The 25,784-nt window shown below is 47.1% G+C and overlaps 1 protein-coding gene across 1 annotated transcript in view; it reads left to right on the top strand.

Annotated features, from left to right (window-relative positions):
• The window catches only part of LOC144769976 (uncharacterized), a 134,385-nt gene extending 128,320 nt beyond the window's left edge, over nucleotides 1–6,065 (top strand). Inside the window, exon 5 of the mRNA XM_078654170.1 lies at nucleotides 5,554–6,065. Coding sequence (XP_078510296.1) covers nucleotides 5,554–6,065 — 512 coding nt within the window. The remainder of the gene's footprint in view (nucleotides 1–5,553) is intronic.
• The last annotated feature ends 19,719 nt before the right edge of the window (nucleotides 6,066–25,784 follow it).

Genomic DNA, 25,784 nt, shown 5'->3' with positions numbered 1-25,784 from the left:
TGCAGTGCTGGGGTCTCTGGGTGGGACAGTGAATTGTCTGAGGTCACACAGTGTGTCATTACCTCTCTCTCTCTCTCTGCAGTGCTGGGGTCTCTGGGAGGGACAGTGACTTGTCTGAGGTCACACAGTGTGTCATTACCTCTCTCTCTCCTCTCTCTGCAGTGCTGGGGTCTCTGGGTGGGACAGTGAATTGTCTGAGGTCACACAGTGTGTCATTACCTCTCTCTCTCTCTCTGCAGTGCTGGGGTCTCTGGGAGGGACAGTGACTTGTCTGAGGTCACACAGTGTGTCATTACCTCTCTCTCTCTCTCTGCAGTGCTGGGGTCTCTGGGAGGGACAGTGACTTGTCTGAGGTCACACAGTGTGTCATTACCTCTCTCTCTCCTCTCTCTGCAGTGCTGGGGTCTCTGGGTGGGACAGTGAATTGTCTGAGGTCACACAGTGTGTCATTACCTCTCTCTCTCTCTCTTCAGCGCTGGGGTCTCTGGCTGGGACAGTGACTTGTCTGAGGTCACACAGTGTGTCATTAACTCTCTCTCCTCTCTCTGCAGTGCTGGGGTCTGTGGGTGGGACAGTGACTTGTCTGAGGTCACACAGTGTGTCATTAACTCTCTCTCTCAGCAGTGCTGGGGCCTCTGAGTGGGACAGTGACTTGTCTGAGGTCACACAGTGTGTCATTACCTCTCTCTCTCTCTCTTCAGCGCTGGGGTCTCTGGCTGGAAAAGTGACTTGTCTGAGGTCACACAGTGTGTCATTAACTCTTGTCTCTCTGCAGTGCTGGGGTCTCTGGGCGGGACAGTGACTTGTCTGAGATCACACAGTGTGTCATTAACTCTCTCTCCTCTCTGCAGTGTTGGGGTCTCTGGGTGGGACAGTGACTTGTCTGAGGTCACACAGTGTGTCATTAACTCTCTCTCCTCTCTCTGCAGTGCTGGGGTCTTTGGGTGGGACAGTGACTTGTCTGAGGTCACACAGTGTGTCATTAACTCTCTCTTCTCTCTCTACAGTGCTGGGGTCTCTGGGCGGGACAGTGACTTGTCTGAGATCACACAGTGTGTCATTAACTCTCTCTCCTCTCTGCAGTGCTGGGGTCTCTGGGTGGGACAGTGACTTGTCTGAGGTCACACAGTGTGTCATTAACTCTCTCTCCTCTCTCTGCAGTGTTGGGGTCTCTGGGTGGGACAGTGACTTGTCTGAGGTCACACAGTGTGTCATTAACTCTCTCTCCTCTCTCTGCAGTGCTGGGGTCTTTGGGTGGGACAGTGACTTGTCTGAGGTCACACAGTGTGTCATTAACTCTCTCTTCTCTCTCTACAGTGCTGGGGTCTCTGGGTGGGACAGTGACTTGTCTGAGATCACACAGTGTGTCATTAACTCTCTCTCCTCTCTGCAGTGCTGGGGTCTCTGGGTGGGACAGTGACTTGTCTGAGGTCACACAGTGTTTCATTAACTCTCTCCTCTCTCTGCAGTGCTGGGGTCTCTGGGTGGGACAGTGACTTGTTTGAGGTCACACAGTGTGTCATTAACTCTCTCCTCTCTCTGCAGTGCTGGGGTCTCTGGGTGGGACAGTGACTTGTCTGAGGTCACACAGTGTGTCATTAACTCTCTCTCTCTCTCTCTCTCTCTCTGCAGTGCTGGGGTCTCTAAATGGGACAGTGACTTGTCTGAGGTCACACAGTGTGTCATTAACTCTCTGTCCTCTCTCTGCAGTGCTGGGGTCTCTGGGTGGGACAGTGACTTGTCTGAGGTCACACAGTGTGTCATCAACTCTCTCTCCTCTCTCTGCAGTCCTGGGGTCTCGGGGTGGGACGGTGACTTGTCTGAGGTCACACAGTGTGTCATTAACTCTCTCTTCTCTCTCTACAGTGCTGGGGTCTCTGGGCGGGACAGTGACTTGTCTGAGATCACACAGTGTGTCATTAACTCTCTCTCCTCTCTGCAGTGCTGGGGTCTCTGGGTGGGACAGTGACTTGTCTGAGGTCACACAGTGTGTCATTAACTCTCTCTCCTCTCTCAGCAGTGCTGGGGTCTCTGGTTGGGACAGTGACTTGTCTGAGGTCACACAGTGTGTCATTAGCTCTCTCTCTCTCTCTTCAGCGCTGGGGTCTCTGGTGGGACAGTGACTTGTCTGAGGTCACACAGTGTGTCATTAACTCTCTCTCCTCTCTCTGCAGTGCTGGGGTCTCTGGCTGGGACAGTGACTTGTCTGAGGTCACACAGTTTGTCATTACCTCTCTCTCTCTCTCTCTGCAGTGCTGGGGTCTCTGGGTGGGACAGTGACTTGTCTGAGATCACACAGTGTGTCATTAACTCTCTCTCCTCTCTGCAGTGCTGGGGTCTCTGGGTGGGACAGTGACTTGTCTGAGGTCACACAGTGTGTCATTAGCTCTCTCTCTCTCTCTTCAGCGCTGGGGTCTCTGGTGGGACAGTGACTTGTCTGAGGTCACACAGTGTGTCATTAACTCTCTCTCCTCTCTCTGCAGTGCTGGGGTCTCTGGCTGGGACAGTGACTTGTCTGAGGTCACACAGTTTGTCATTACCTCTCTCTCTCTCTCTCTCTCTGCAGTGCTGGGGTCTCTGGCTGGGACAGTGACTTGTCTGAGGTCACACAGTTTGTCATTACCTCTCTCTCTCTCTCTCTGCAGTGCTGGGGTCTCTGGGTGGGACAGTGACTTGTCTGAGGTCACACAGTGTGTCATTAACTCTCGTCTCTCTGCAGTGCTGGGGTCTCTGGGCGGGACAGTGACTTGTCTGAGATCACACAGTGTGTCATTAACTCTCTCTTCTCTCTGCAGTGCTGGGGTCTCTGGGTGGGACAGTGACTTGTCTGAGGTCACACAGTGTGTCATTAGCTCTCTCTCTCTCTCTTCAGCGCTGGGGTCTCTGGTGGGACAGTGACTTGTCTGAGGTCACACAGTGTGTCATTAACTCTCTCTCCTCTCTCTGCAGTGCTGGGGTCTCTGGCTGGGACAGTGACTTGTCTGAGGTCACACAGTGTGTCATTAACTCTCTCTCCTCTCTCTGCAGCGATGGGGTCTCTGGGTGGGACAGTGATTTGTCTGAGGTCACACAGTGTGTCATTAACTCTCTCTCCTCTCTCTGCAGTGCTGGGGTCTCTGGGTGGGACAGTGACTTGTCTGAGGTCACACAGTTTGTCATTACCTCTCTCTCTCTCTCTCTGCAGTGCTGGGGTCTCTGGGTGGGACAGTGACTTGTCTGAGGTCACACAGTGTGTCATTAACTCTCTCTCCTCTCTCTGCAGTGCTGGGGTCTCTGGGTGGGACAGTGACTTGTCTGAGGTCACACAGTGTGTCATTAACTCTCTCCTCTCTCTGCAGTGCTGGGGTCTCTGGGTGGGACAGTGACTTGTCTGAGGTCACACAGTGTGTCATTAACTCTCTCTCCTCTCTCTGCAGTGCTGGGGTCTCTGGGTGGGACAGTGACTTGTCTGAGGTCACACAGTGTGTCATTAACTCTCTCTCCTCTCTCTGCAGCGCTGGGATCTGGGTGGGACAGTGACTTGTCTGAGGTCACACAGTGTGTCATTAACTCTCTCTCCTCTCTCTGCAGTGCTGGGGTCTCTGGGTGGGACAGTGACTTGTCTGAGGTCACACAGTGTGTCATTAACTCTCTCTCTCTCTCTCTGCAGTGCTGGGGTCTCTGGGTGGGACAGTGACTTGTCTGAGGTCACACAGTGTGTCATTAACTCTCTCTCCTCTCTCTGCAGTGCTGGGGTCTCTGGGTGGGACAGTGACTTGTCTGAGGTCACACAGTGTGTCATTAACTCTCCTCTCTCTGCAGTGCTGGGGTCTCTGGGTGGGACAGTGACTTGTCTGAGGTCACACAGTGTGTCAGTCACTCTCTCTCCTCTCTCTGCAGTGTCGGGGTCTCTGGTTGGGACAGTGACTTGTCTGAGGTCACACAGTGTGTCATTAACTCTCCTCTCTCTGCAGTGCTGGGGTCTCTGAGTGGGACAGTGACTTGTCTGAGGTCACACAGTGTGTCATTAACTCTCTCTCCTCTCTCAGCAGTGCTGGGGTCTCTGGGTGGGACAGTGACGTGTCTGAGGTCACACAGTGTGTCATTAACTCTCCTCTCTCTGCAGTGCTGGGGTCTCTGGGTGGGACAGTGACTTGTCTGAGGTCACACAGTGTGTCATTAACTCTCTCTCCTCTCTCAGCAGTGCTGGGGTCTCTGGGTGGGACAGTGACTTGTCTGAGGTCACACAGTGTGTCATTAACTCTCCTCTCTCTGCAGTGCTGGGGTCTCTGGGTGGGACAGTGACTTGTCTGAGGTCACACAGTGTGTCATTAACTCTCTCTCCTCTCTCAGCAGTGCTGGGGTCTCTGGTTGGGACAGTGACTTGTCTGAGGTCACACAGTGTGTCATTAACTCTCTCTCCTCTCTCAGCAGTGCTGGGGTCTCTGGTTGGGACAGTGACTTGTCTGAGGTCACACAGTGTGTCATTAACTCTCCTCTCTCTGCAGTGCTGGGGTCTCTGGGTGGGACAGTGACTTGTCTGAGGTCACACAGTGTGTCATTAACTCTCTCTCCTCTCTCTTCAGTGCTGGGGTCTCTGGGTGGGACAGTGACTTGTCTTAGGTCACACAGTGTGTCATTAACTCTGTCTCCTCTTTCTGCAGTGCTGGGGTCTCTGGGTGGGACAGTGACTTGTCTGAGGTCACACAGTGTGTCATTAACTCTCTCTCCTCTCTCTGCAGTGCTGGGGTCTCTGGGTGGGACAGTGACTTGTCTGAGGTCACACAGTGTGTCATTAACTCTCTTCTCTCTGCAATGCTGGGGTCTCTAGGCTGGACAGTGACTTGTCTGAGGTCACACAGTGTGTCATTAACTCTCTTCTCTCTGCAATGCTGGGGTCTCTAGGCTGGACAGTGACTTGTCTGAGGTCACACAGTGTGTCATTAACTCTCTCCTCTCTCTGCAGTGCTGGGGTCTCTGGGTGGGACAGTGACTTGTCTGAGGTCACACAGTGTGTCATTACTTCTGTCTCGCTGCAGTGCTGGGGTCTCTAGGCTGGACAGTGACTTGTCTGAGGTCACACAGTGTGTCATTAACTCTCTCTCCTCTCTCTGCAGTGCTGGGGTCTCTGGATGGGACAGTGACTTGTCTGAGGTCACACAGTGTGTCATTAACTCTCTTCTCTCTGCAATGCTGGGGTCTCTAGGCTGGACAGTGACTTGTCTGAGGTCACACAGTGTGTCATTAACTCTCTCTCCTCTCTCTGCAGTGCTGGGGTCTCTGGGTGGGACAGTGACTTGTCTGAGGTCACACAGTGTGTCATTACTTCTGTCTCACTGCAGTGCTGGGGTCTCTAGGCTGGACAGTGACTTGTCTGAGGTCACACAGTGTGTCATTAACTCTCTCTCCTCTCTCTGCAGTGCTGGGGTCTCTAGGCTGGACAGTAACTTGTCTGAGGTCACACAGTGTGTCATTAACTCTCTCCTCTCTCTGCAGTGCTGTGGTCTCTGGGTGGGACAGTGACTTGTCTGAGGTCACACAGTGTGTCATTAACCCTCTCTCCTCTCTCTGCAGCACTGGTGACTCTGGATCCAGACACCGCTCATGGAGACCTGATCCTCTCTGAGGACGGGAGACGTGTGACAAGGACAGACAGATTTTGGCAGCTCCGGACGGACAATCCCAAGACATTCACTGACAATTTCACTGTGCTTGGGAGGGAGGAGTTCAACCCAGGGAGGCATTACTGGGAGGTGCAGGTGTTACAGGTGGGGCGGTGGGCAGTTGGGATTGCACAAGAGAGTATTGGAGGGGGAGCAGTTACCAGAGAGCACTTTGCGGGTGGGCTCTGGGCTGTGCAGTGGTGGGATGATGGTCGGTACTGGACTCTTTCCTTCTATCCCACCCCCATGTCCCCACTCCAGGGCCCCCAGAAGCTAGGTGTGTACCTGGACTATGAGGGGGTGCGGCTGTCCTTGTACAACGCAGACACCTTGGAGCACCTCTACACCATCAATATCGCCTTCACAGGGGAGCTACACCCCTTCTTCTGGGTCGGGCCAGAGACAGCCCTGCGCTTGGTGTAAGAGAGCAGCACCACTCCCCCAGGGGCAGAGAGAGACAAACCCCCCGATCCCCTTTCATAACCCCTACTCTTTGATTTCCTGCATTTCCTGGTATTCACCACCCCCTTAACTTGGGGCTGCACCCCTATTTCTTCTACTGCCCAGGGACAGACCTGCCCCTCCCTGGGGCTCCACTCTTACTTTCATCCACTGATAGACCTCCACCTTTGGGGCTGTAGTGCTGCCCTGTTGTTCTGCAATACCTTGTGGACTCCCGAGGGAGGGGGGAGCGGGAACTGTCTCCAAGGGAGGGGGGAGCGGGAGATGCTTCCCAGGGAGGGGCGAGTGGGAGATGTCCCCCAGGGAGGGAGGAGCTGGAGATACTTCCCAGGGAGGGGGAAGGGGGAGATGTCCTTGAGGGAGGGGAAAGTGTGAGATGTCCCCGAGGAGCGAGGGAGGGAGAGAGATGTCCCCATATTCTTGTAAATATGGTGCAGCCCTGCTTTTCAGAAGTGGCGGAGCATGACATTAAGCCAAGGAGGCTAACGGCGTGCTCCGCCAATTTGTAGTAAATATGCCCCCAAAGTTTACCAGATAAATCTGTGTCATCAGTGGTATACTTTGTTAGACATGGGCTTTTCTTTAACGCTATAATGCATTCTGAGAGACGTAGTTGTCGAATACTCTTGCCACAGCCCCGAAAAAGGGACACAGGGAGGCCGGTAGGTGAGTATAAGGCTTCCTTACTCTTTTCTCTCTTGCAGCCTTGGTATGCATGTTCTCCTGCCTCATGCCCCCACTGTAGTGTGTGGTGACCAGTTCCTGCCCCTGCTGAGCTGACCAGAAGTGGTGTCAAGTGTCTAGTTCCCTGTGAAGAGTCCTAGTCCCCACTGTGCACTCTGTCATTACAACATCTCCCCCCCTCTGTTGACAAATGAACACATTCCCCATTGACAGAAATGGAGGGGGAGGGAGAGAGAGAGATGGGGAGAGAGAGAAAGAGAGAGAGAGAGAAAGAGAGAGAGAGAGAGAATCAATGTCTGACTCCAAGAACACAACTGTGTCTCGTCGCATGCATTATTATTATTATTATTATTATTATTATTATTATTATGCGTTCTTATATAGCGCTCGATTACCCGTAGGCATCTCCGCGCTTGCCTTGGGAACCCGTCCTGGCTTTTTTCCCTGTGAGATACCCGTACTGGGCATCCCCAAGGTGAAAGCCAGGCATCCCGCCGCAGGGGGGGGGCGTAGTGGAGATTAAGCAGGCTAATGCCCAGAGCTGCAGAGTGTGAACCCGTGATTCGAGTAGGCACCAAAACGAGAATTATCGAGTCCGTGGATATTTGGGCTCAAGACCCTGCCGCGTCGGGAATTGAACCCTGGTCCCGGGTCTGACCTCTGCTTCAGGGTCTGCCTCCTCTAACCAGTGAGCCACACTTCTCCACCTTCAGGGTCTGCCTCCTCTAACCAGTGAGCCACACTTCTCCATTATAGTTCATCAATTAGTTTCCAGGGCTTCCGAGACACTCTAGTTGGGCGTGAGCTCTGTGCTCCACAGCCTCGGTCTTTATCCCCTGCTTCAATGCAGAGGAATCCATCACCACTTGGAGGAAGTGGCATCAGCTGCCTTGCCACTGCGTCGCTCTCAGGCCTCCTTTCAGCCCCTGCTCTTTCCTCTCTTCCATCATTGTCTGACACTCAGCTCTTTGAAGTGAGAGCTGTTTCTGGTGCTGGAGTAAGGGCCTGCCCCTGCTGTGACCATTGGCCATTTGACGTTTGTTATCTTCAGTGATCGACTGGAGAGAACACAGTCTGATTATCGTACTTGGTGCTGGCGCATCAGGACCAGGTCTCCCGGTCTCAGTTTGAAAGGCGTAGTGTGACGGCGCATGTCAGCTTGTTGTTTCATTTTCCTCTTAGCCTCCTGGTCATGTGCGGCAATGTCACTGGGCTCTGGTGGGGCTTTTACTTCCAGCTGCGGCAACCAGGTCCTAATTTTTCGTCCCAGTGCCAGTTGTAATGGGCACTGCCCAGTGGAGCCATGTGGGGTGTTGTGTTAGTCCCGGAGCACTTGGCACAGTGCTTAGCCGTCAGAGATATGCACCAGCTTTGCTCTTTGGACGGCCTTCTTAATGTTTCCCATGAATCATTCCTCCATGCCATTGGCCTGCGTCCACAAGGATGTTATTTTCCGATGGTGTACCCCTACGTAGGTCTTGAACTTGCAAACTTATTCTCCTGAGAAGGGGGTTCATTTGTCTGCATTTAGTGTCAGAAAGGCATCCCACGCTGCAAGGATATCATCTAGGACTGGTAGTACGGCCGTTGCTGACGTGGACAACACTTGGCACACTATGGGGAAACAAGAGTGCTGGTCACTGACAACCAACAGGTAGACACTAGTGTCCAATGGTCCACAGTATTCGGCCGGAGTCAACCACACAGCATCAGGCCTTCCTGTTATCTGGCAGAGGTGGCAGTTCATGATAATGTCCTCTAAAAGACCGTCAAGCATTTTCTTGGTGGCCACCATTCCCTTTTGACTTTCATGTGCTGTGCTAATGTCTGCCACCGAAGGGTGTGGGACATCCCTATCCTGGTTCCTGAAAGAAGTATTCCTCACTGTGTTTCATATAGCTAATCCTGTACTTGTTTGAATGCAAGTAGTGCCTCTCTCCTGACCCCTTCATTCACTAGCTTTTATGGTTCACATGTCTCCACCTCTGTTGTCGTATGAGTGTTTTGACTGCCTCCAGCGTAGCGTCGGACATTGTTTATTGTGCCAGTTCTTCCATCGTTATTGAAGCAGGTGTGCTTTGTCATAGCACAAAGTTGAGATATTCTTCAGGCATGGAGACTGTCTGTTTTGCACATGACAGGGGGTATTGTGAGATGTAGTTTGCAAGGTTGTGTTGTGGATCATTTTGAAGCCGTAGTCCATCAAGCATATCCCCCACCTCTCGATACACGGTGGAATTTTTGCATTCGGGTTACCATATACCGTGACCGGTGCTTAATGAGCTGCCACGACAGTGAATGGCTTCCCATAGATGAGCAAGTGGTAGTGCTCACAGGCCCACACAACTGCCAGGCTCGCCTTCTCCGGTTGAGAGAACATCCTTTCAACGTCCATAATACTCCTGCAGGCATACCCCACAATGCACCCTCGTGAGTCCCATTCAGATGTGTGTTGGGCAAGGATGGCCCCTAACCCTACCTGGCCCACATCTTCTGGTAGCTCTGTGCACAGATCTGTGTCATGGTAGGCGAGGTGATCCATTGCTGTGACAGCTTTTCTGATGTCCATGAATGCTTTGTCGCCCTCTGAGCTCCAGCGATATGGTTGACATTTTTTTGTTAGTTCTCGAAGTGGGGTGCTCACTGTGGCAAAGCCTTTGATGCAGCAAGCGCAGTATCTTGCTAGTCCCAGAAATTACTTCACTTCTGCTACGCTCACAGGTAGTTATGCTTTGCTGTGTGTTTGAACTTTGCTGGGGTCGGGCCGCATTCCTTTTTGTGAGAATATGTGATAGAAGAAGACCAGTTCACCCTTTCGAAGCTTGCAAATATCCTCATTCAGTGTCAGGCCAGCCTTCCCCAACACCCTGCATACCTCCCGCAGTGCCGTGTCATGCTCCTCAGTTGTGTGGCTGAACAGCAAAATGTTGTCACTCTAGTTCAAACTGATTTTTACCAGCCTTATCACTCTCCACACCATCTCTTGTAATATTTCAGCCGGCAATGACACCCCAAAGCTTACATATTTGTAGCTGAGTAGGCCCAGGCGAGTGGAGAATGTGGTAAAGTTCTGTTATTGTGGGTCGAGTTCCAGCTGGTGATAGCCTTTGAATAGGTCTAACTTGGAGAACACACTGGCTCCATTTAGGCAGCTGATCATGTCGTTTAGGTGAGGGCCTGGGTTCCGTTCCCTTTCAATGGCCGTGTTTGGTAAACGCATGTCAACACAGATGCCCATTTTCTGCGTGTTTTTCTTTGGCACAATGGGAGACGCCAATGGAGTTGGCCCGTCAGCAGGCTCAATGATGTCTTGTGCTAAGAGATTCTTTATCTCTTCCTCTACTTGCGGCTGAAGGTGATTCTGACCCACCGGTTTGACTGCTTCATTAATGTGAAGGGTGACTTGTGCGTCCTTCAGCTTTCCGAGCACTTTGTTGAGTGCTGGGAACTCTCTTGAGATGAAGGGATGCTCAGTCATGTCGTATGTCAGGGCCAAGAGGCCCATTACCTGAGCCATGGCATTGCTGAGCAAACACAGAGCTGGAATGTCTCACTGTAGAACGTGCATTTTTTCCTGCACAGATGTTACCAAGTCCTTGAGCATCTTCACAAAGTTTCAAACGTTCACTACCGGGTGTTTCCCCATATGAAAACATTAACCATAAAGATTGACAGGGGAGGTTTGGGCTTTATTTTCTCATGTTCTGAGACACACAGTATTTGCACGTGGCTCCACTGTTGAGTGCAAATTGCGTTGTGTGATTCCTGACCTGGAGATCTGCAGTGTAGTTCCTATATTCCCAATAGGCTCTGCGCATTGGAATAATATATCCTATAGATTTGACATAGGACTTATGTCTACTAGGTCTCTATCGAATGTATTAAACTTAATTGTGAGTGCCAGCTAGCTCAGAGGTCACTAGAAACTTTCTCGAGTTCACAAGAAGGGATTTAGTTTCTGACAACCGCATAAACATGACAACTTTGTTTCCCCAAGATAAAACTGATCTTCAGAGTCGTGGAAACAATAGATAGATATTTTACTCAGTCATTCGTGCGTGCTTCGTTTCACCAGAGGTGCAGAGAAATAGAGAGACAGGCGTTTTCAATAAAAGAAATTAACTGCTACAATCGTGATACTGGTTGCAAAGTATAATGCGTACAGTAAAAAGAGTATTATAAAATAATACTGTAATAGCATTGTATGGTTCCTAGACCATAGATAAATACATACATAAATAACAAAGGCTAAAAAGTACTCAACTGGTGCTTCTAAAATACGCCTACCCCGGTGTACCTAACCTAAGTCTAGTACGAGGGAAGAAGTAAGTGAGGTGTAGCATAAATTTAGTATTCTTTGCCAAGAATCTATCCAAGATTTCTCTTAGGGTCTAATCAGCTCCGTACCTTCGTTTAGAATGAAGAAGGTCAGTCTCAGGACTCAATTTCCCAGCAACCCCCAAGGGTAGCTTGGAATCACTGGAGCTGGATTTCTCAGCAGGAGAAAAGACTGCGTCTCTCTCATTGCGTCTGCTGGAGGGTCGGCTTCCTTCGGCACTTGCTGCAGCAGGATGCGTCGGGCAAGTAGATATTCGAACTGCTCCAAACCACCGTGTGTTTGCTATGGCAAGTGTGGGCATATTTATACCTTGAAGGCGCCGAGTTTGACGTAAAAGTGGACATATTAACGTCATCAAAGAGTCTCAGTTCTTTGAAAACTCCACGAGTTCTTGGACAAATCAAGATTCAAGCAAGGGGAAGTCTCTAACTGCTTAAGCCGAGTTTTCCAAGAAATCGTTGTGGATTTTCGAAACAAGTGGAAGTAGCCATGCCGTATTTCGAATGCATGAGCTATGTCTAAATATGGTTATTATTTCTATGCCTATATAAGGATATGGTGATTTATACCTATATAAGGGCATGAATCAGGAAAATTACACTAGGGTCCTAAAATGCTATACAACTGACCCACCGTTATCGTCTTCTTAATTTGCCGTTTGTCAACTAGCTGGATAGGTTTGGCATCAGAGAGCTGTGCTGAGACATCCGTCAAGAGGTACATGCGTTTGGTGGTTCCCCAGTCGGAGGCAGTATCAGAGTCTGTAATTGGGCTGCGCCTGCAGGCTTTCATGTGTTGTCCATCTCTACTGGAAGTCGCTCGCGGCCTAGCAAGTCACCCTTTCTCTGGTTGGATGTGTCCACCCTTGCACAAGCTTGCAAAGTCATTGTCCCTGTTGCACTTCTGGCATTTGTGTCCATGGCCGGGCAAGCACCGACGTGCATTGATAGCCTGCTCTCTCGTGTTTTTGGGAGGAGACGTAGGCTTTTCATGTTGCTGCCACGGCACCCTGCCATGCAATGGGCTTGTTCTATGGTTCTAGCTTTCCCATTTTCCATATGAATGGCATGTGATGTGACCCTGGCTTCTGATCGTGCCGTGGTCAATATTTTGTCAAGCATGTATGTTTCTTTCAGTATTTTTGTGCGAAAGGTGACTGAGTAACAACCTTTAATGATGCACAGCCCGATGGCTGCCTCGTTGTCATATTTGTCAAACTCACAGTAAGTCACTAATTTGCACAGTCTGATTGCAAAATCATCAAGAAACTCATCCGCGTGAGTGCAACACAATGAGTGTTGTGAACTGAATGTATTGAAAGTTTACATGTACGTCAGTTCCTTCTTGGTTTTGTATTCAGACAGACTGTCTTAATTGGGATGGAGGCTTTTCATTAAATAGGCAAGTAAACGTGTGACACTCTACCCCAAATATACAAAGGATAGGGGAGAAAATTGTTTATACACTAAAATTGCAACACGTTGTACACATTTGAATTTCAAAATAATTGCCTTAGAGAAGCGGGTCATGTTGTATTGATGATTATATGAGTGGAGGGCGACCCTGGTGCTCATTATTCCCTCTATGCTCCTTGTTGATTATATAGCTTAAACATGAAGACAGGTATTTTCTTATTCACAGTTTACACTTACACTCCATGTTATTTTTGCATATGTATTCTTTTGCTCACATTTGCAGTTCTTTTAAAGTTATACGTGTGCATGTATAACCATGTATTCGAAGCACACATTAAATGCTTGAATAAAGTTAGCCTGGCTACAGGCCTCAGTTGAAATGCATTTTTCTTCTCCAGCGTGTTCTCTCCTATCCTTGCAGGTTCATTGTCATGATTTACGTTAGCTAGAGAAAGGTTTATTGTCTGTATTAGACGGCTGATAGAGAGGCCTGAGAGAGTCTTGGCAGTGAAAGTGGAGAAACAATGGTCGAAAGAGGCCTTCTGTTCATCATCTACCAGGATGGCGAGTTGTTCAAGGTTGAGAACCGAATCATTAATTTGATGCGATGTGAACCTGAATCCATGTTGTAGATGAACTCAAGTAGTGTTCTTCTGATTGGTCCCTGGTGGTGTGAAGGAGATATGAACGTGTCTGAATCTTCTTTTGTGCTTCTGATTTAGAGCCCCTTGATAGATGACCCTATATTTGATCCATGTTTAGGAGAGAGAAAGGAAGTTTCTTTATGGAACAGCTGTTTGCTTTATCTCTGCTTATTCAATTGTGATTATTGCAATTCGATATGTCAGTCTCTTGTGATTTAAACTACTGAGATATTTCAGTTTACCGACTGTATTGCTGCATTTACTGCACTTTTTCTTGGTTTGCCTATATACTGGATTGATTGGGGATTCAACTACCTACCTATCTGTTGGCTACTACGGGGGATTTCTTTACCGGGCTCGCTCTTCATTTAACGCCCACACCAGCTCTGTCGTCTTTTCTGCCGAGACCGTCCCGCTGGTGGCAACGCGGGTGGTCCCGGACTGCAAGTTCCAGCATCCTCCGTGGGCGCTCGCCTGTGGCGTCATACTCAAGCTCCAGGCGGCGCTCAAAAAGACGCGGAGCCTCCCGCAGCGCAGGATTCAACTACCTACCTATCTGTTGGCCACTACGGGGGATTTCTTTACCGGGCTCGCTCCTCATTTAACGCCCGCACCAGCACTGTTGTCTTTTCTGCCGAGACTGTCCCACTGGTGGCAACGCGGGCGGTCCAGGACTGCAAGTACCAGCATCCTCGGTGGGTGCTCGCCTGTGGCATCATATTCAAGTGCCAGGCGGTGCTCAAAAAGATGCGGAGCCTCCCGCAGCGCGGGACGTGCACGGGCGTCCGCGCCCGTCGAAGTCAGGAGGAGGCTGGGCTGGGTCACCCCGTTAACATCTATTGAACTGCCACCCGCTTGGACATGGTTAGTGACTGATATACTTCGTATTGCAATTTCCTTTAATATTTTGTGATAATTTGACCCAGGGTCTAAGGGCAATAATGAGTAAGACAAGCCAAAAGGGGGTCGTTGGGACACTTGATGCTTTTCTTTTGAGAGCTGAATCTGTGCTTATAAAAGAGATTGAGCATACCCAAAGACGATTGTCTCTTGACCCACGTAGAGTATCTGCTGGGACTTCTATAGCATATCTTCAAGAAGGGGCGGGTTCATCTATTGATATATCTCAGCAAGCATCTCGTGGGTTTTCATCTTCATTGGTACCAGTCCCATCAATTCCAGCTAGAGATCCCATCCCCACCTCTCTATCCCCTGATATGATGCTAACACGCCAGCAGTGTCAATTACAGGCTAAGAAGGGTGTGGGTCGAGCACCAGCTCCGTCCAACAAAAGGAAAAGGAAAGCGGGTGGGCTCCCTGGTACTACGCACCAGGTCAGTAAAGTGGCCAAAACCACGGGGCCCACCCGCGGTAAGAAAGCTCATGCCCAAGAGGCCGCCACACCCAAGTCCCATAGTCCCATATCCATTAGTTCCCCGACTAGTTCCTACCAGATACCACGTGATATGGAGGATAGGCTTATGCCAAGTTTGAAGGAAAATTACAGGTTATGCTAGAACCGTTGGCATTAAAATTGGCAGACATTGGTCAAAGATTAACTAATATTGAGAACCAATTATCTCTGCCAAAAGGCAACGTTGCAAATTGCACTTCTGCTTCTAATGGAGTTTTGGTTCCAGCATCAAGTGTTTCCATCAATGTACCTGTCAGTGGTAAGGCCATGACCCGCATTATTGCTCCAGAACCCCCGCCCATGTTGACGTTGAATACTACAGCTCCCGATGCAACAGCAACATGCAGGAGAGAACCACCGGGGAGTAACAACAATAGTATGGCCCACAGGGACATATGAATAGTCAGCACTTTAATGACTTTCTCAATTTACCCCCTGAGGCAACCCCCTACACCATTGTACTCACTAATGTACCCCACTTACAATTAGGTGTTGAGGAAAATTGGGTTTCTTGGAAGAATAAGGCCCTCCATCTAATAAATTCAAAAACATGGTTGGGAGGTCTTTTATTCGGGGACTTTAAAATCGCTCGTAGAATTCTGGGCATAGGTAAATCAAAGAAAACGAGCAGAGGCGATTGTGTGGTGGTTAACTTTGGATCTCCCTATCTAGTTAAAACAATCCTTGATAGGTCAGGCTCAAGGTATTTGAGCGGGGATGGTATTAACATCTTACCCCTAGGGTTCTTCTACCAAGACATGCGGTTGCTAAATATGCCTAGGGTCAATTGTAATATTACACCACACGATCAGAGGATGTACGAGTACTCTGTCCCAACTTTTAACAGGTTTGAATCATTCAATATTTCAGAGGATATTGATTGACTGGGTTCCGTGGACCTGTTAAGCAAAACCAAGTCAAGTCAAGTCAAAAAAGGCTTTATTTCGACATAAAAAATATCTTAAAAAGCGTACATACAATTAAAATTCATTTTAAACAATAAGAATAAGACATATAAAAAAGACTCCTTGCATGATAGAAATCAGCAAATAAAAACATGATTAAACTATTTGTCTAAGTCTTTTTGACCGAATCCGCCATGCCCACCCAAGAGCAAAACCTATCCACGAGGAGCTCAGGAAGGTAGAGAAAGTCAGGTACTTCAGACCAAGAGTGGGGGGAATCGAGCGGCACATGCAAGCAGCTGGGGCACTCAGGCAACATCGGGGACTGGTGTTACCGACTTGGCTCTACTACCTTTTACACCTGGTATTGTCCCACCACCTCCCCAGCCAAACTGCGAACTCGGTCCTCCATTAAGTGTATTGTTGGAGCCTTGTCCAGTTCTCAAAATAGCTTATTGGAATATTGCGGGGCTTGTAAGTAAACTAGCCTCCATGGAATGGATTACATTTACAGAAGAACAGGATATTGTATTCTTCCAAGAAACCTGGGCAGTGGACCAGGTTTATTGTGAATGCTATATTACTTTTTCGAAGCCAGCGGTGCAGGGTGAAAGGGGCAGACCAAAGGGGGGCTTGGCAATTTGGGTCAGGCAGCACTACTCTAACACATTAATGGAGATTGTCATTGACTCATGGGATATTCTTATAATTAAACTATCGCATAACAATTACCCGGATATTGCGTTTATTAACGTTTATTCTAGGGGTCAGCAAGGAGGGAAGGCGTCCGACACAGTTGATTTTCTTGATTTTTTTTTTAACGCAACAAAAAGGCAATAGTCATATTATAATTGCAGGGGATTTTAATTGTTTCAAGAACAACTAAAGAGTATCTTAAACTATAATACAAATAAAGCACAGTAGGAGAAGGGGTGAGACCACCTATCCTTACCACCGTCACTCATATGTGCCCTATGTAAAACATAAATTGTGTCATGTTTGAAGGCAGTGGATTCCCAGTGAGGAAAAAGGAGCCCCCAGGCACCTACACATGGTAGGTAGCCATTTGTCTTCATCAGGTTCCAGTTGTTAGTACGTTTTATAATACAACAGAAATGTGCAAGTTAAAATGAGTGCAGACCACTCCCCCAACCAACACTTTTAATAGAGAGGTGATTCAAACTCAATTAAAAACAAAGTGAAAGGATTGCACACATAAGGGTTAAGTAAATTTGAACCCCCTGTCCTAAAAATCGGTCGACATATTTCAGCTTGTGAGTCCTAATCGACTCAGCATTCCTCAGGACCAGTGATGTATTCTCACCCAAAGGAGGGGGCACACCCTAAAGAGCCTACTCACATGGGGCGGACATTTCTTTTTTTTCTATTAATACACGTTTACCAGCTTGAAATCGCTGCACTGGCAAAACTCAGGTGCAAACCCTCTATTCTCTGAGGGATATGGAATTCAGTTTGTTTTCCAAACTTCTTCCTAAGCACATGGAAGGAAACACCTTCACCTCAGGATTCCGTTAATCCTGTAACTCATCTTCATGAGTCCGTGGTGGGGGAAATTCTTCACGTCAGCTTTTGCTGGCTGACGACTCCCTGCCTTTCCACCTATACTAGTGCTCTTCCACGGCTCGCAAACTGGGGTGGCAGAGTGGGCTAAAGAACGGTGATGGATTAAACCCAGATCTTTGGACTGGGTGTGAGTGTTTGATTGGTTCAGATGCTCCGTCCATCACCACCCCCTTTTGTACCGCTTTTGGCCGCCATAAGTGTGGCAGGGTATGCTCAGACGTGAGTCCCTTGCTCACTTTGCCACTGGATTCAAGCAAGCCGGGCTGAAGACGGCTGTAATGCCAGAAACCGGTCCTCGGAAGCTTGTTTCCGGTCCAGGGAAGGCATGGCTTGGCAGTTCGGGCTGGACTGTTCCCATGAGGCACAGGGTCAGACTGATTTGCATATAGCCATGTCTGAACTGGGGTGGCAGAGTGGGCTAAAGAACGGTGATGGATTAAACCCAGATCTTTGGACTGGGTGTGAGTGTTTGATTGGTTCAGATGCTCCGTCCATCACCACCCCCTTTTGTACAACATTTAGCAATGGGCATCGTTGTAGCCGCATAGACTACTTTATTATTAACAAGGAATTGTGGCCTGAATTGTTAGATATGGTTGTGGAAGCCCGGCCTCAGAGTGACCACAACCCGCTCCTAGTTTCTATGAGGGCCAATATCTCTAACAATTTAGAAATACCGACAAATTGTCCGGACTTCATAGAAGGCCATTTAACTTATGACACTAGACGTCTCAAATGGTGCAAGGTTGCACTTGATACAGAGAAGTTGCAAGCTATGAGTAATCTAGTCACAAATGCTATTGCTACCCTCCAGAGAGAGGTCAAATTGGGGGTACTGAGGGTTGGTGTAACCCAGACACATGAGCATCTTTTTAACCAACTGAAAAGTTTTTTTATTGTAAAAAATAAGAAAGGCCCAGCTTCATCCGATACTAAGGCTGCACCTTGGTATTGTCATTCAGCCTATAAATCTCTGGCTGCTGCTATTAGGAACAGGCCGCTATAAGAGAGAAGAGGCAGGCTTACAAGGCAGTAAAATTTAAGGCAAAACGTGACTGGGATGAGGCCCATTGGGAGGAACTTTTGGATGCCTGCTCAGGGAGGGATATGAGGAGATTTTGGCACTTGGTGAAATGGGGGAGTGGGGATCCTAATAAAGTTCCCATTAACCATGTGGAACCTGACCAGTGGCTCTGCCACTTCAAAGGCCAATTTGCTAGTGACTCAGGAGTTCAGGATATCTTTGTTGTGCCATTGCCCATTACCTCCCTCAGCATTACCATCATCGAAGTAGAATCTGCCCTCCTTCAGGTTCCAAAGGGTAGGGCCCCTGGTCTTGACTGCATCCCCGCAGACCTGTTTTTACAAGACTCTGCATCTTGGGTAACATACATCCAACTCTTAATGAATGCCATAGATGAAGGAGCAGTGATTCCTAGTTCCTGGGCAGGTGCAGTTATCCTTCCCATCTTTAAAAAGGGGGATCGCTCCCTGCCGGGAAATTATAGGCCTATAGGCCTGATCGATTGCATCCAGAAGGTTGTGGCTAGAGTGATTCTAGGTAGAATGCAGGTATAGTTGGACGATTCTCACATCCTTTCCGACCTTCGAGCAGGTTTTCGAAGATGTATCAGCACAGTGGATCAGGTGTTAAGGTTTATCCTCATCTATTGGCGCACTGTCACTCTGGGCTGGGGAGAGGTTCCATCTATGCAGCTTTCGCGGACCTCAGGTCTGCATTCGACCTGGTCCCATGTTCTAAGATGTGGAATAGCCTTTTAAAGCTGGGTATGCCTGTGGAAATTTTGGCTTTTGTTGTCAAATTGTACACGGACAACTTTGCCCAGGTAGGGTGGGACAAGGCAGGCCACACCACTGAAAAGTTCTTAGTTGAGAAGGGGGTTAGGCAGGGGTGCGTCCTCGCACCCACCCTATTTTCTATCTATATAAATGGGGTAACGAAATATTTTGAAAACTGCCCCACCGACGCTCCATGCCTAGGCGGAAAAAGGATCCCACTCCTAATGTTCGCTGATGACACTCGCATCATTTCCAAAACGAGACAGGGACTTCAACGTGCCCTGTCAAGATTTGAAGAGTTCTGTGCGGACCATGACCTGGTTGTTAATGTTGATAAAACTAAGTTTATGGTCCTCCAGAACTCCCATAAACATATCGGTGAAGTTAGGATGCAGGAAGGTGCTTTAGAGCAGACAGAGATTTTTTAATATCATGGGGTAACCCTTGACAAAAAGATGAACTGGAAGGCGCAAATAGACTGTCTTACGGTTAGACATGCCCAACTCTCGGGTGCGCTGTTAAGGGAGCATAGTCGCTCTTACACCAAACCCATAGCTCCAGTATTGCAGATCTACAACTCTAAAATTAGTGCCTCAATTTTGTATGGCTCAGAGCTGTGGGCGCATGCGAACTTGAATTCGCTGGTTGTGGCACAAAATACATTTCTACGTTCTTTAGTTGGTTTGCCACAATCAACTCCCCTTATTCCTCTTTTTATGGACTTGGGGTGCCACTCCATTAGGGATGTAGCTCGTTATAGATTAGTACTATACTGGAGGTGTCTTTGGGTGACTCCCGAATTAGTTAACTACGCACTAGCTGTGCTTGAAATTCAGGATATGGATATGAACAACAAAACTGTGTGGTTGAGGAGCGTCAAATACATTCTCTGAGAGTTGGGATTGAATCAGTTGTGGACATCCCCCGAGGGAAGTCGCTTTCCCAGCAAATCAGAGTTAAAGGCAGCATATTGGCATTTGATCTATTCTCGACAGTTTATGACTTCCAGTAGTCTCACTCTGTCAAGCGCCTTCCTACAAATAAAATCAGAACCTAATTATGAGCAGTACTGGGATCTTATTACTTCGACTCGCGATCAGAAACTATTTCACCAGTTTAGAGTAGGAACTCTACCAACCAAGGCATTTATTTCAAAGTGGTCTAATTTGAATGCTAACAATTCCAACAGTCCTTTTTTGCTTAGATAGGCCTGAAACTGTGGCCCACATTTTATTCGCTTGTCCAGCGTATCACAACCCAAGGAGATCATGGCTGAAACCCGTGTGTACACCCATGAGAACTAGGGTCCACAGTGAGGCATATAGATTATTTAAAGCCGCAGTGGATGGCACTCTTGTGATTGACATAGCAAAGTTCTTGGGTTGGGTGTGATTCGCTGGTCTCCTCCCTTTTTTTAATATTAATAATATAATACTTTTGTATATGAATTTTAATGTTTTGACTGATGATTTTTTAAAGGTGAAATGTTCTTGTCCACTATTTGGACGCATTTTAGAGTTGTATTAAATAATTTATTGTTTTAATAAGATATATTGTATAATCTCAATCATGTGTGTTCATATAGTGCAATGATTTCCGTTGAATTCAATCCCTGTATTTGTAATGCGATGACTTTTGTGATTTTTTTTACATCGAAATAAAGTTTACAAAATGAAATGGAGTGATTGGCAGACCTAAATAAAACCCTTTAACCATATTCATTGATTCCTGGTCCTTATTGTGGGGTTGCGTGGGCTTCACAAGCTAGAAATGCATTGTTGATGTTCTCCCCCTTTCAATGCTTCATGTCAGCTATCAGTGGTCCATTTGACCAATGGGGAAAAATCTTCGACGACTGGACTAAGATATTACGTTGTAAGGCCCAGTGCTCCATCACCTCCGATAAACAGTCAATGATAATGAACCAAGTACTGACAGAAGGGCCCAGTACCTGTACACCCTGATGGTTTAGGTGGTTCCCACAACCAATCAGAGGGCTTCAGGTCTCCTCGATCCAGGGGAGCATACTGTTAATGGAAGATTTTGTGAGTTTCCTGCCCTTAGGCCAGACAGAGAGTAGGTCTGTCTGTCTGTCCATCTGTTCTCCTGTTAAGTGGCCTCTCAATCTTTGAAGTCAGACCTGTTTTCATAGATTCAGGAAGCAGCTATAGATCTGATTATATATGCACCTAGGACTCAGAACGCCTTAGTAGTCAGACCCACTTGAGTTTAGGAGTCTAACCAGTCTGTCCAGGTTTAGGTAGCAGCTAGGCTGATTAAACTCAAAGTCAGTTGTCAGACCGATATGGAAGCTTTGAATAACTCTATTTCTAGTTAATTAATCTTAGATTTAGGGGAAATTGATAAATGCAACTTTATTCACCTAAGCTGTGGTTAGTGACAAAGTAGGTTATGCCTGTGTGTATTAGTTCAGGCAACATCACTTCTGTACCTGCCACGGGCTCGGCATTCATGCACATGATCATGCATTTTAACCACAGTTAGTTACTGGCAGTGTGTATTTAGTGCTAGGACCAATGTTCCCTCTAATTATTTTTCTTGGTGTACAAACAACACTCAACAGTACGACCTCGCAAGCTGGTTCTAAGGGTGATTGAGGCAACCTATAAATGTAATTTCTAAAAGAAATGGGCCCTTTAAGTAATGATATCATGAACCCCTTAAGATCAGAGCCTTCTAAAGCTTCAGAGACATTAATCAGTCTCAAATTGTTTCTTCTAGCCTGGTTCTCCAGCCGCTCTAGGTCATCCTTCATTTCCTTGTTCGGGCTTGTTAATTTTGCCATTTCTACTGAGGAAGCATTCATTGCTTCCTTTATCTTCGGGATTTCCTGCTCAAGAGCATCAGTTCTTAAGGACACCTCTTCCAGCTTCAGGGCTAGTAATGCACACGATGCCTGTGTCGCTGCTTGATTGTTCTCAAAGACAGTAAATCTGCTACCGATCTCATCTTTAAGTGCTAGAAGAATATATCAGCCACTGACCCTGGGCTAGAAGTAGAGGGATGTTGGAGTATTATTGCTTGTTGCGTTGGCTCCAAACAGAGACTCACCATCCTGTGCCTCTAGGACACCAAAACGGTTTGATACAGAAACTGCAGAATGAACCAAGATCGGGGGCCACAAGAATCCTCAGGTAGTGCCACCGCTAAACTATCAGAAGCTGGGAGAATAGGGGCAGGTTGCATTACTGCCAGTGGTGATTTATTTTGAGATTGCTTCAATTCCATCCTTACAGTAGTATCAGTACAGGAGCCTTCCCTGCTGGGGATACAGACGGCCGGGGCGGTGAGCACTTCATAATATGACTTCAAAGAAGGTGGTATCTTTATCTTGGGGACCCTTAGTTTCTTCACTCGACCTCTGCCTCTACCCCCACCTTTTACAGACTCTGAAGAATGTGTTCTTCCTCCCTTCTTCTCTACCCTTTTTCCTTCACCTCCTTCACCTCCTCTCTTCTTTTGTGTGGTTGGCAGGGTTACAATTGTAGGAGGGGAAGTGTCTTGGGTATAGAAACCAATATCCGAGGGGAGCTGGGCAGTCCTAGTTCTAAGAGTGTATCTGCACATGTTTAATACAGATACACCTTCTGATTGCAAGCCTTCTCCCCTCTCCATATAAAATGGAGCTCCCCTCCCTCCTCCTTTCCATGCAGCAGCAACAGTCTCTCTCTGCTGGTTTTGGAATCCACAGGGAAGGAGTCCATAAACAGCCTTACCTTCCCTTTCAGCTGTACCTACGGCATCTAGGACCAGTCCGCGCCCTCTACGCCCTACCTGGGGGGGTTTCTCCCCCTCTGTGTGCCGCCTGTTTACTAGAGCCACTGTCACATATTCTCCGGTGCTTGCTCTGCCTCCGGAACCGAACCAGGAAACAAGCGGTCCGATGCCACTCTCGGGCCACGCCATTCCAGCGGGAGCTCCAAGCACAAGCGGGTCTCCCCAGAGCCATGCACCAGATCTATGCGGTCTGACGTGATGAAATGTGAGCCTCCAAGGGACAGCGCAGGAAAGCGCAGTTTCAGATCGAGGAGGGGGTGGAGAGGAAAATAATCACATCATAATCATTGCCGGGGACCCCTCAGAGAGATCGGGAGCGCACCCGAGGACCGTCTGCCAGCAGCTGCTTAGCTGACGGCCAACATGTTCCCCAAACATAGACCTGAAACAAGAAATACAACGTGTGCATTGTGATCCTTATAAAAGGAATCCAGGAAAACAGAAGCCCAGGAAGATCCTGATAAATATCCACACATACACTGTTAAGGAGACCATTTTACCAACTGCACTAAAGGAGGGAACACTGACATCTAATACCCTCTCTAACTCCTTTTCATTTAATATCAGGTCTGACATATGCCATAGTACAGCACAGAAGCAGTGGGAGATGGGCAAACGAATGGCGAAATTAAATAAACTAGGGGCTAGAGCTCAATTGAAGTTCCCTGCTTCTCTTCGTATTATGTGGAATAATCACACGTACTCTTTTCGCTCGGTAGAGGAGGCAGATGATCTTATTGAAAAAATCACGAAAGGAGAAGATGTGTGAGGGTGGTTTAAATCTGAAAATAAGAGAGACCCCAACAATCAGAGGGATCAGGGAAGGAAAAGGGGTAATGATCTTTTTGATGTTTGACCCGAGGGCCCGATGCTGATTAGGCTCATAGCCTAGATAGCAGGGAGGGTTCCCCTCAGGGTGGGTGGGATACTGGGGGGTTGGGAGGTTGGGAGGAGGGTGGGAGCACGGGTGGGGGAGCAGTGGGAAACAATTAAAAAAATTCCTCTATCTCAATCGCAATATCAGGTGGTCTGCTCTTGGTCATTGGTATCAGGTGTAGATAGTCCTCAATGGACACCTTTAATAGCTGAGTCCTTGCAGTGGGAGTCGGAGATCTAAAATTCCTTCCGTGGAATATAAATGGTTTGCGATGCCCCCGTAGACAGAAGTTAGCGATGATGAAATATCTAGTTAAGAGTCCAGCCCAAATATGTTTAATTCAGAAGACCCACTTGAGCCATACAGAGAGTCGCATATCGTTTGCTAGGTATCCATGGATAAAACACTTCTGTACCTCAGAACAGATAGTTCATTTTAAGGGAGTGGCTATTTTGATGAACCGGGGGCAGGCTGTACTATTAAATCATTTAAAACTGATCAAACTGGAAGATGGGTAATGGCTAAATTGGATTTCGGAAGATCAGCACTGATGGAATACTTTTAATGGGGGAGAAGCTGCACTTTTCAGCACTGGTGCAATACTTTTAATGGAATAAGGAGCAGTGGCCAGGGTCAGACTTAAGTTAGGATTTTTTCTTAAGTTTGTCTTAAGTCTGTCTTAAGTCTGTCTTAAGTCTGTCTTAAGTCTGTCTTAAGTCTGTCTTAAGTCTGTCTTAGGTCTGTCTTACGTCTGTCTTAAGTTTGCCTTAAGTCAAACTTAAGACAAAATCCTAACTTTACTACTACTAAATACCTTCTGTGAATACCAAAAGTATTAAGTTTAGGATTTTGTCTTAAGTTAATTCTGTGAATCGACCCCCTAAAGAAGAATCATTTCCTTGTTATTTACCGGCTATATTACAAATCAAATAAGGCTTTATTTCGATTGCAATATTACAATCATAAAAGCATAATTAAAATACAAAGATAATACATGTTTTTTCATCAGAAATTTAAGTGCAAAATCCATTAAAAGACTTTTCAGCACTTCAGGTATATTAAAAAAACGTCTAAAATTAGCCACCTCCTGAATCCTCAATTACTTTTTTTTTTTTGAAATTTTTTTTTATTGACAAACTGATAAGGAAGACATATCAATGTACATATAGTAAGAAAGCCATTGTTTACAAAATAAATGCAGCTCGCTCCCTAACGGAGACTTGTTTCAGTTCCCACTTGGAACACATTACAGCGTAATTCATTTAGTTCATACATAAAGCGAAAACAGTAAAAATAATATAGTTGTCTGCAGCAACAAAGTACCTATCCAACAGAAAAAGTTAAATAGCCACAGAGCTTTCAATAAAATTACCCCAAATTTTCTCAAATTTTTTTAGTGAACGATCTCCTCTAAGTTTTGCAAGCCCAAACTCCATGGAGTGAATTTCGTTGATTAGTGACCACCATTCCCAGATGTTAGGGGGTTTGGGGCAGATCCAAGCTCTAGCCAATATAAGTTTAGCACAAGATATGAGAATCATTATCAGAGCAGATTGGGGGAGGGAGACAGGATGTATATCAAGTAGTACTATTGGTACAGTAAGAGAGGGTAGAAAGATCTTCTTGATTTCCAAAGCTTTGAGTATTTCCCCCCAGAAATCCTTTAGAGTTGGGTAGGAGAACAACATATGTCCCAAATCTGCGGCGTAAGCGAGGCATTTGGGACATTTGGTACGATCGCCTTGGGTGTTATTAAGGGACCACTTGGAAATCTTTTCTGGTGTATAATATAACATACATGTTGTTCGAAACTGCTGCAACCTTAAGCTAGATGATCGTACAGAATTATTAATGTTAGATAGAGAGCATGATATTTGTTTGGGAGTTATATTTAGGCCGATTTTGCTACTTCATTTTTCGGCTAATTTTTGACAATCATCAATTTTGAAAGCGCCCAAGTATTTGTAAGCCTCACTTATCACTGATTTATTTTTTGTAGAATATAAACAATTCCAGATATCACAATCCAGTATGTTGTATATTTGATTCTTCCTTATTAGAAAGTCATGTATTTGTAAGTATTTAAATCTCATTGTTTCCGACAAATTATACAGAGTTTGGAGTGTGTGAAAATCTAAAAACCCTTGTGCGCCATATAGGTCTCCCAAAACATTAATTCCCTGAGCAGACCATCTAAGAACCATCCCATCGTTGAAAATC

Source organism: Lissotriton helveticus, chromosome 7 (genome assembly GCF_964261635.1).
Source record: "Lissotriton helveticus chromosome 7, aLisHel1.1, whole genome shotgun sequence".
NCBI lineage: Eukaryota > Metazoa > Chordata > Amphibia > Caudata > Salamandridae > Lissotriton > Lissotriton helveticus.
The sequence above is the reverse complement of the archived record's forward strand: the minus strand, read 5'-3'. Positions and strand labels throughout refer to the sequence as shown.